Source organism: Andrographis paniculata, unplaced genomic scaffold (assembly GCF_009805555.1).
Source record: "Andrographis paniculata isolate CXL003 unplaced genomic scaffold, ASM980555v1 Contig76END, whole genome shotgun sequence".
NCBI classification, from domain to species: Eukaryota; Viridiplantae; Streptophyta; class Magnoliopsida; order Lamiales; family Acanthaceae; genus Andrographis; species Andrographis paniculata.
In genome coordinates this window covers 1,493,841-1,505,917 of record NW_026137613.1, presented here as the reverse complement: position 1 = coordinate 1,505,917, position 12,077 = coordinate 1,493,841, and the positions used below count along the sequence as shown (strand labels likewise).

Sequence of the window (12,077 nt, the reverse complement as noted above, 5' to 3'; positions counted from 1 at the left end):
TGTCATTACCTTTATATCACACATACTAATAAGGTTATTTTAGTCATTTCTACTTTATTCCTACTATATCCCAATATAATACTTATATTTTTAAAACTACTTGCAAAAAACAAATGAATACTTACATCCGGACAGAGGGAGTAATATTTATCAAAAAATTTTCAGCTCTAAAAACATCAAATCAAACATCTATTTTTTTTTATAACATATTAAAAATTAATTTTTACATTCAAAATATCATATCAATACCTATTTATATACAATTATTAGAATTCGAAATTTTTACTATTTAAATTCCAATTCAAAATCCAAAACCCCAAACTAACACACCCTTAATACTTCTACAAAACAAAACAAACTAAATAATTCAATTCAATACTAATACGGTTGACGACTTATATTGAAATTGCATGCAACCGGACAGAGATAACAGGAGGGAAACAGCAACGATGGATTGTACCTATGATTAGAATACGAAAAGAAGTCAAAACTGAAGCAGAGTACAACCGAAGTCCGGGCGAGGGAAGGATCCAATTTTCTCTGTATATCGATTTGCAAACAAAAGTAAAGATTGATCGGATCTGCAAATCTTTTGTCAAGTTTGGTGTTCTTGCTCGATTGGCCGTGCTATTAAATAAATCGATTCGTCATGAGTTACCGGAGGTTTGTTGATACGTTTAAATTAATCCTTTCTTGAATTGCTCTGTTTCAATTTCGGAAGTTGAATCTCCCACCCTTTGATTGGTCACAATGTCGGTGGTTTGGAATTTTGTTCGTAGATTCGAAAATGTGGTTATGATGGGGGAATTGTGGGAAGGAAGAATTGCGATTGTTCTCGAATGATACGTTGGGGCGAGTCATCTGGTGATGATGATTACTTAGCTCAAATGAATGAGATTTTACGAACGAATGTCTTTCTGAATCTGATTGATCTTGGTTAGGATAGCACTATAGTTTTGCAGTAGTTTATGGTGTGGTAAGGGCAAAACCTAATCTGAATTTGTTAGGATTGACATGATGTTGTGCTTATAATTGACACATTTATGAAGAGATTGGGTTTTCATGCCTGGACGGATTAATGTTGGGGGAATCAATTGATTTGATCAAAGAATGATGGAATTGGATGATGGAAAGTCTTTTTCTGGATTAAGGTATTGTAAACGAAATGAGTTATTGCTGTAGTATTTTCAACAATGTTGTCGATTTCGTGTAATAAGCTTAGTGTGCTCGACTGGTTTGCAATGACCGGGGTTTGTTTTGATGCCGACTACATATATGTGTTGATAACTATACATTTTAATATCTGTTTGAGCTTTTAGCAATTGGGAGATAGAGGAGCTGAGATCATAGTATAGACAAGCATTTTCGGGCCCTAATTGGTTGGCGAGGAGTGACATCTTTCATTCAAAGATTTTGATTCATGCTCTTTTAGTATCAAAGAAATGAAATTGCTTTTCTATCCTAACATGATCGTGTGCTTTTTTCCTTAAATTTTGTTGTCTATGGACATAATTTCCCGGAGGAGTCGCAGGGTATAGCATAAATTTGGTTTAGTAGATTATTTTAGTCATTGATGTGCTAGCCCAATAATATCTTGTTGCTCGATTGTGGATGGCATGAGATAAACTTTATTTTGTGTGACTTTCTAGTTTCTACCAACAGTTTTATAATTATGAACAATGCTTACGCCTGTTGTGCTAGTCTCTTTACGTATGATTATATTGTTGCATATTCATTTTTAACTTATTATAAAACTTGTTTATACGCTGTATCGTTTAGCATTCATTTATTCTCATGGAGACATGTGCAAACAGGGATCATCGATCCTCAAGATCTGCACTTCTTGACGACCTCGGTAGCCTTGAGGAGGGCAGTATAAGATCTGCATCATATTCAAATGGTATTGATGATAACGACAATGAGAAAGCTATGGACACTTTGCATGATAGAGTCAGCTTTTTAAAAAGAGTAAGCTCCTGTCTGACTGAATTTTCACTCTGCTTTAGTCTATTATTTGCGATCCTAAATCATCTTAATGTGGCTAATACGAATGTCCTTTCCAAAGTCGGGTCTGAGATTCCCCGTTTCTTTAATCCAAAATGTCTGGTATATCATCTAACAAGACATGCTTATTGAAATATGGTGCTCCCTATAGTGGCGAGCATCAGTTACAGTTTGGGTCATGGTCCTAAGTATCTTTGTGTTTTCCGGGCGAAGGTGGGTTGCTTTGTATGATTCCATTGCAGCTTATATAAATTCCTCAATTTTAGAACTGCTGATAAGAGTTGTCGGTGGATTTCCATGTTGTATACGAGGGCAGACAAACATAGATTATGAAAACTGCCTATCACTGCCAGCTTGAACGACTATTTAATCCCAGGATGCGTTTGTACTTGTGTTGACTTAAATAGTTAGAAATGAATTGTATTATTTTGCATATAAATTATGATAATAGACGACGTGATATTTATGTAAGAACTTTGTTTAGATTTTAGAGATAAGGATTAGACAAATGTGCATGTAAACAGAATGAAATAAAATTTAAAGAGTACATTATAATTGAATCATTATTGAATTTGATATTCCTGCCATTTTCAAATGTGTTAGAAAGAAAAAAGGTTTGTTTATTTGAAAATGTATTTTGGTTAGTCCCAATGTTTTTAATCTCCTTTCAGTCAAGATAATTAGTGTACGATTGAAACTAGAAACTTGTTAACTTCTACATTTGGAGCTCTTGGGAAGGATACTCTTTGTGCGATTTCTACGTAATTGAAGTTTTTGTAACGTAAACTACATAGACAGCAAATCTCATCAACTACTACTTCAGTGATGAGAAGCAATATTACATAACTTACGCTTTTTGTAGCATCATTATAGCAGCAGTCATGTTATATAGTAATGCCATCTGAAATTTCTCGGTACCTGGACGCTGATTTTATTACATTTATATTGGTAAAAGCTGACAGGGGACATACATGAGGAGGTAGAGAGTCACAACCGTATGCTAGATCGAATGGTATGTGATTTCATGGTTTACACAAACAGTCATATTATTGTCTAAAAAGTTTCCTGCTTATATGGTTCCCTTTTACGTTACTCTAGGGCAATGCCATGGATTCCTCCCGAGGATTCTTGTCAGGAACAATCGATCGTTTCAAAATGGTACGTGCATATATATACATATATATATATATATATCAGCAAAGATGGCCCTTGAATTGTTTTCTTCTTGAATTTTTTTACCCTTGTGTGCGATATTGATTATTTTCTGTAGGTATTTGACAAGAAATCGAATAAGAGAACCTGCAAACTTGCAATGTATTTCGTGGTTGGTTTCTTTGTGCTGTACTTTATGATTAGGTAAGTGCTGTTTCTTCCATCTCCCATCGCTCTCATCTATATCGTATAATTGTTGGCATTCTTTATCTGAAAAACCTTTCCATTCAGCTCAAGGAAGTGAACTTTCATTTCTTCTTTCCCTGTGAAATTGTGTTTTCGACAGTCTTTTTGTACTTACGAAAAGAAATGCGCAAGAATGCTTTGAAAAATATATATGAAAGTTACTTAAAAACATTATATTCACAGTAGAGTTTTAGAAAAATGCAAAATTTGCAGGTGTATGATCTATATTCAGCATTACCATTATATTCGAAGGGCGAAGTATTTATTTGAATTACTTTTCTTGTTCTTTTTTCGAACTTACTGGATGCTGACACTCCTTAATGTTTGCAGGACACTCTTGTATTTCCTCTACGGTTAACATAAGATTACGGCACGTGCTGGGGGTGCATTTTGATCGAATTCTTGAAGATGAATCCAGAGGCGTACATAAATATTTCTTCGATGGAAATATGAATGATTGAAATCGCGCCTTATTTACGAAGGTGTTCTTTATGCGGCTTTCTGTGCCATCGGGGCTCGTCGAAATGCCTTTGTTCATTTCAAATTTAGTCCTCATAAGCATGTTTTTCTTGTACATTTCATGTACATTTTATAGCCAAAAAAGGTTCAGTTACAGTTAATTATTTATACGTATGTACACTTATAATAGTTTGTGTTGTGTTTATGAGAAGGGAGAGATGAATTTTGAAGTCATCCATCACCAATCACTAATAAGGTCATCTATAATCCATCAATTCTATTTATCTAGTTTTAACTCTAAAATTACAATTAAAATTTTTTAAAAAAATCTAAAATTGAAATTAAAAATTTAAAAAAATAAAATAAAATAGCAAGCTATGCTAAAAGAAGTGGCGCAACTGCACCAATATCGTTAATGGCGCTAGGTTTGAGATGGAAAATACTAAAATAAAGGATACAAATTTATTATAGATACAAAACTGAAACAAATGAAACAATGGGATTGTTAAGCATGATTTTTATTTAAATAATATTTTGATTGATATTTTATAAGAATAAAAATACTATATGTTTATTGAAAATAATATAATTTAAATAACGAAATAAAAAATCATATAAAGAAAAATACAAAACTACAATATTTTGTATGATTGATGATACTTCCGTCAGTAAAATTTTTATTCAATTTTTTTTTAGGTCATAAAATAACATTTTTATTTTTCAATAAAAATTATATCAATTTTGTATCTTTTTTTTACTATAAAAAATAACAATTATTATATATGTTTATTAAAATTCGTATCCAATCAGCATAGGCAAGGATGGAGGGAGGGATAAGTATTCGGTTGAACAAACTTTCAATTTTGAGCGATTTTTTGTTTGTAAAAATCAAAACCAAAACTGAACAAAAATTTGCAAAATCAAACTAAATTGAACCAAACTAGTTCGGTTCGGTTTAAAACCGAACAAACAAAAATTTTGAAATTCTTATATTGATGCTCGAACTCATTTGTTCAAATATTTAAAGATCAAAATTATAAAAAATATTTAATATAAAATATAAAATATATTTTTTAAAAAAAATTCAACTTTTTTTCTTTGAAAATTGAAAAACATAACCGAACCGAAACTTAAATTTATAAATTCGATTTTAAACCGAACCGAACCAATTAAGCGAACAGACCAAGCTGATATGTCTGAACGAAAAAAATTTGATTTTTTCGATTAGACCGGCCAATGCTCACCCCTAGATGGAGGGAGTAAAAAATGGAGGTGGTTTGTATGCTGATAAGAAATATCCCTCGTAATCGTATCATATTTATCATTTCCGTCATTCTCATTTAAAAGTATCAATTTTTTAGTTTAGTAAAATAATCATATACTAATACCAAAATATTATTAATTTTTACCTAAATTATTAATATATCATTGCACATACAATTAATTTATATATAAAGTCTAAGGGTAAAAATGTCAAAATCTCTTATACATTTTCACGAACTAATAAGATATTATTATTTTTTAATTTATTATAAAAATTCAAAAAACCCTTTTGAAGTGAGAAGACTGGAATATTATTGCCACGTCAAATTAAGGAGTCGATTTTACTGTGCCAGCCCGCCTAATGCGATGCTAAAACTTATATAATATAAATATAGAGCCAACATGCATAAATAAATATCTTTTTTCTTTTTATAAGTGTAGAAATATGAAACACATGTCGTGTCTGTACTCGCAATTAAAATGATTAGACCATTATAAATAAAACAAATGAATAAATAATTAATTAGGTGGTCTCAACCTCAAATATATCCCATCATGCATTGGGCAAGTTCTTCTCACCCAATCTAAAAAAATGTAGATTTAACATCACTAAATTGCTGAGTAAATAGAACAAATTTACACAAGTAAATACAATTTAAATAATTCACGTTCATAAAATTGATGATACATATGTTATAATTATCTTTTTGTTATTTTTAGACTGTTTAAAGATATGATGAGCCATTGAAGAAAAACTCTATCATACAACAAATAAGATTTGATTCATATATATATTTGTGATATTGGGCATTGCATAAATCCTTTTTTATTCTTTCAATATAAATGTTCTATTATTTAATATTGGCAGCAAGTAAAACCACCCATAAAAAATTGACATTATCAATATATCCATGAATATCATCAATAGCACGAGATAAGACAAATCAATCAACAGGAATATCTCTCGAGAAATAATATAAAAAGTATGATACAATCAGATAGACATCTAGCCCCAACATCAAAGACATAATCAATAAGGTTCAAATAATAGAAGTATGTCAATAAATTATATGGATAGCCGATATGTATCACCATTAACCACAGAACTATCCAGAGCTCGTGGTAACGAAGATAGACCTATCCAGAAGATCCATCCCGTATATAGTAGTGGAATTTGTGCACCCCAAGAATCACCCAAAGAAAACCCGAAAACTCTACTCCTTGCGCGTTATTCGTGATCGCGTTTGTAATTGACCAATGATTCTGAATTACCGGTAGACCCCATTAAGGATTAATCTAACGAGTGGACCAAAATTTGTACGATAATATTAGATAGGACTATAATTAACCAAATCTAATCTCTGAAAGACCCTGCGACACAAGTCAATCGGTTGTCCGACTAACAATTGTTATTGAAAAATGTAACGGTACATCAATATACGTACGTAAGATGATGTCATCGCCAAGCATGACCGTACATTGCAAAATACCTGTCAAAACGGGTTAGCCGGGCAGATTGGTCCATAATCCATCATAACTCGCAAATAAGTAGGTTGTTTGCGGGCCAACCCGTGGCGGGGCGGATCAAAATTTCATCAGCCTAACCCAACCCACAGGCGGGTGGCGAGCTAAGCGGACTAGCCCACGGGCTTTTTAAAAATATTAAAAAGATATTAATATTATAAATATTTTTGTAATTAATATTTAAAATATCTAAAAATAGTTTTTATTGTAGAGTTTAAATAATAAATAATTTAAAATAAATAACAAATATAAAAATTCTCAATTCTAAATATTATTAGTTGGTGTATTTAAAAAAATTAATAATAAGAAATATTTTAAAAATAAATCATAATTAATTTTATGAATATGTGAATAGATTCTAGAATTAAAAAAAATCAATAAAATAGAAGACGGACAAAACATATGATGAAAAATAGAAACAAAAAAGAGTGATTTTTTTTTATTGATTAATTTATTTAAGCGAATGATAATATAAATTTTATTTTATTCGTCTTAACTAAAAATATATCTTTTCAGTAGATTAAAAATAATAATATATTATTTATTAAATAAATATACAAAATAATTTTGATATTTTTTACTCTTTGTATGTTAGATTTGTAATTTATATAAAATTAAAATATATTTTGATATTAATATTTAATTACTTTTATCAATTTTTTTTAATATGACAGTAAAAAATGGTAAAAAAATATTAGTTGAGACATATGAGTATTAAAAGGGTGTTTGGAAAAAAGCTTTTTGAATAGCTTTTAGTTGTTTGACTGATCAAACGACTAATTTAGGAGCGTGTTTGGCACTTAGCTGATAACTGTTAGCTGTTAGCTGATTCAATTAGCTGATAGCCGTTAGTTGTTAGCTGATTCAATTAGCTGACTGTTAGTATATTCAATTAGTTGGTTTGACTAGTTGATTCGATTAGCTGTTTCTATTAAAATGTTTGGTAAAACAACTGTTTGATATTAGCTGTTTATACATAAAATGACAATTGAGGACATATATATATATTTTTAATATATTGAATTGTGTTATTTTGAGTTTAGAATGTTCGAAATTTTTTTCTTATTAGTTATTGAAAATTGTAAAAGTATTATAAAATAATATTATAGTTAGATTTAAAAAAGTAATAGTTTTATTATATTATATTTTTATTTTTATAATTTAAAATAATTAATTTATATATAAAAATTATTTTAATTGTAAAATATATAAATTTATTAAAATCAATACAAAATACAAAATATAAATATTAATAATTTATTTTTATATTAAAATTACACTATATAAATTTTATACTAAAAATAAATTAAATTTATTGAAAATTATAAATAAAATGAACTAATCGATTATTAACATAATAAATATATACACGAAAAATTTATTATTTTATATTTTACATCATTTTCAATAGAAAAGACTATTTATATTTTTCAATCAAAATATATTATTTTTTAAATATACCTATAATAAAAATAAATACTATTTTATAACACTTTTACAATTTTCAATAATTAATAGTAAAAATTTTAAACATTCTAAACTCAAAATAATACAATTGAATATATTAGAAAAAAATAAAATAGAAATATCCTTAACTATTATTTTACGTATAAAAAACTAATATCAAACAGTCGTTTTACCAAATATTTTAATACAAACAACTAATCGAGTTAGCCAGTCAAACCAGCTAATTGAATTAGCTAACAACTAACATCTATCAACCAAATACACCATAATTATTATATTTACGTGGCCCGCGGGCTAACCCACGTGGGTTGGCCTGTTTAGGCCCGCGTTTTAACGGACTTAAAAAAAATAACAACCCAACCCTCCTTAAAAGTGAGACAGGGCGGGCCAACTCGACAGACTCAACCCATTTTAACGGCTCTATTGCAAATAACAATAATATCCAAAAAGTCCACACATAGCAATAATATTATATGTATAAGATATAGAATCTACAAAATAAGAGCAATGAAAAATCAAGTGAATCACATTAATATGAATCCCTCAACAAAAGAGGTACAATATGTTTCGTATTTGATATTGAATCACGATTATACAATTATTAAGTTATCGAAATTATATTTTGAAGACAACAATTAAGTTGTGATTAGGTGTATGATATTCTCATATAATTATTTATCCGTTTCGGTAGGCGGATCAAACTAACATGCTCGATCAATATGAGACTACCAGTACATTGTTGTGATTGAGAGTTAGATATATTTGAAAGCAAAATACAGATCTTATTATTTTTTGGAGTTACTATGACTTCATTATCATGTAATATCAACTAAATTTTCCAATACATTCACTCTATGTAATTTAAATAAAATAAGTTCAAATTATAAACGTTACCATATAAGATGAGCTACTTGGTTATTCAAAAGAGCTACTAGCTTATTCAAATGATAAATTCTTAAACTCATCCGTTAGCTTCCAAACTTTTTTTTTTTTATATTTTATTAGAATGCTCTATCGTAATCATAAAATTTTTATACCCGATATCATTTTAACCGATAGATTTTAAAATAAAAATATTTAAAATTATGAATAAGAAGACAAGTCTAAGACAACCGAAATAATTTAAATTCGGATTAAGATAAAATTCTTCAAATATAAATTTAGAGTTATATTTAACATAATAATTTAAAAATTATTGAGATTTGATAGTTAAATATTCAATTATTGTTATATAATAAATAGTATTGTTACGCACAAAAAATAATAATAATAAAAATAATAATAATAATAAGGTATCCAGAGTCAGTCGGTGGGTTCTCAATCAGATAAGCAAGTCAGATGGTCCGCGGTCGGGCAAGCAGGTCGGATTATCCGCAGTCGGATAAATGGGTCGGTTGATACAAAGGTTGGCTGCTATGGGGGTCGGTCGAAAAAGGAAGTCGGGCGAAGAAAGGTCTGTTGATAGGTCAGACGATTGAAGAGACCAAATAGTGATCGTTTGATGGGGCGACCAGTGAGTCTTTTGATCTGGCGACCAATTATGTATCTAGATTGGTCGGTTGGTCGGTCGTTGGGTTATGCGGTTGGCGAGGCGGTTAAAGACCTGTGTCAATGAAAGAGGCAGTTCTGAGTTCTGTAACTGGTGGGAACGGTTGGTGAAACAGTGCGACGGTTCTGAACGTTTTCTTCAAAGAATATTTAAGGATTTGGATCATCATTTGGCAAGGCATCTTCAATCAACTTCAACAAAGCAAAGTCAGATTTGGGGATCACCACTTTAAATTTCAGTCTTTTATTTTCCAGTTTATTTTCTGTACGTTACAGTGTTTAGAGATTCCTAATCTCAGGCACTAATTAATCAAGTTTAAGGATATTTTCTATATCTTTAAATTTTACTTTATTTTTGTTGAAAAATTACATCAACAGTATAATAATATTTTTAGTAAGTATATAGATATATATTTTATATATGAGTGCAGTATATATGTAATATTATATATATATTATATATATGAATGTATAATGGACCGATAGAGAAAGAGGGATTGAAGTAATGAAATTGTGATGAATTTGTCTTAATTCAATTGATGATGTACAATAGCCTATTTATAGGCAAAATTCTATGTAGGCGGTAATGATGGGGAGGTTGTAAAACATCCACGTAGATCCCATGTGTAGTATACATTTTTTTTACACTCCCCCTTGGATGTTATGTACAAAGAATGTGCCTTGTTAAAACTTTACTATGAAAAAACCTTGTGGGAAAAAAATTATAGTGAAGGAAAAAGAGTACATCATTCTTGTATTAATTCGCTCCCCCTGTTCTGGACTTTATTTGATGTCTTTCGTCCGACGCATTTCAATTCCTTGCACTAGTTTGTTGAATGTTGCAGTCGGTAGCGCCTTCATAAACAAATCTGCAAAATTTTCAGACGATCGAATTTGTTGCACATTAATTTCACCACTTTTTTGAAGATCGTGAGTGAAAAAGAACTTTGGAGATATGTGCTTTGTCCAATCGCCTTTTATATACTCTCCTTTTAATTTAGCTATACAAGCTGCATTATTTTCAAATAATATTGTAGGAGGTAATACATCATCAGAAATCAAGCCACAATTTTTCTGAATATGGTACGTCATAGACCTCAACCAAACACATTCACGACTGGCTTCGTGAATTGCTAAAACCTCAGCATGGTTTGAAGAGGTAGATGTTATTGTCTGTTTAGCAGTTCTCCAAGAGATTGCGGTTCCACCACAAGTAAATAAATAACCAGTTTGAGATTTTGCTTTGTGTGGATCAGACAAATAACCAGCATTAGCATAACCAATTAATTCATTTCGAGATTCACTCGAATAAAATAAACCGAGGTCATGAGTAGGGGTGGAAATAGGCCAGGCCAGGCCAGACTTTGGTTAAATAGGCTTGGCCTGTCTTAAAAAGATATGGCCTGAGCCTGGCCTACCAGCCTGAAAAAAAATATTTTTAAAGCCTGAGCCTGCCTTTTTAAAAGCCTGACCTGGCCTACGAGCCTGTTTAAAAGGCTACATAATAATTTATTATTATTATTATTATTATTTTTTTTTGTAAATTTCGTACTATAAATAAAAAAAAATATATATCTTATATTTTTCTACAAAAATATAAAATTTTCATTTTAATCTAAATAATATAAAACACAAAAATAAAAATAACAAAACTATTTTAAAAAAATGACGTTATAAAAAAACAAAAAAAATGTCATAAAAAAATATATAAGATAAATAAAATATAACAAAAAAACAAAAAATATATATATTGAAATTCATATCTAAATAAAAATAACGAAAAAAAACATATAAAAACGATATTTACCTTATTTTTCCAAATTCCACCGGTAGCAATAAAAAAGAAGAGGCGATGAAGACAGAAGAAGGAAAAAGAAAAGTAGTGGGTCTCTGACTCTCTGTGAAGAAGATTGCAAAACCCTGGACGGCGTGGAGGTCTGGCAGCAGTTGCAGGCTTGCAGCGGTGGAAAAGGAATATGGACAGTTGTTGTTCAGTTTACAGCGGGATAATATTTGAATTATGATAAAAGAAACAAAAAAAGGAACATGTGTGCAGTAGTTGTTCATATTTGAAATTTTTTATTGGGATAAAAATTATTTTTATTTTTGTTTTTTTTTAATAAATTTATAATTAAATTTTTTTTTTATATATCATTATTATATATAAAACTATTCTTATTTTATAATAATAAAAAATAATTTTATATAATAATAATATTATTACTAAACAGGCCGACCTGTTTAGTAAATAGGCTTTTTCATAAGCTTAAGCCTATTCTGTATATATAAACAGGCTTTAACAAAAATATGAACCTGGCCTTTCTAATAAATAGAACAGGCCAGGCCAGGATTGATGTAGGCCAGGTCATAGGCCCCTGACAGGCCGCCTGGCCTATTTCCACCCCTAGTCATGA

The 12,077-nt window shown here is 29.9% G+C and overlaps 1 protein-coding gene across 2 annotated transcripts; it reads left to right on the top strand.

Annotated features, from left to right (window-relative positions):
* The first annotated feature begins 452 nt into the window (after positions 1-452).
* Positions 453-4,091, top strand: LOC127266430 (bet1-like SNARE 1-2). Of its 2 annotated transcripts, XM_051296677.1 has the most exons (6): positions 453-663; positions 1,815-1,968; positions 2,960-3,016; positions 3,103-3,162; positions 3,275-3,360; positions 3,733-4,091. In XM_051296677.1, the coding sequence occupies exons 1-6, from the start codon at positions 650-652 to the stop codon at positions 3,758-3,760; spliced, it is 399 nt and encodes a 132-aa protein (XP_051152634.1). In that variant the 5' UTR covers positions 453-649; the 3' UTR covers positions 3,761-4,091. The 2 variants fall into 2 exon arrangements, with proteins under 2 accessions (XP_051152634.1, XP_051152633.1); XM_051296676.1 differs by lacking the exon at positions 453-663 and having other exon boundaries at positions 1,780-1,968.
* The last annotated feature ends 7,986 nt before the right edge of the window (positions 4,092-12,077 follow it).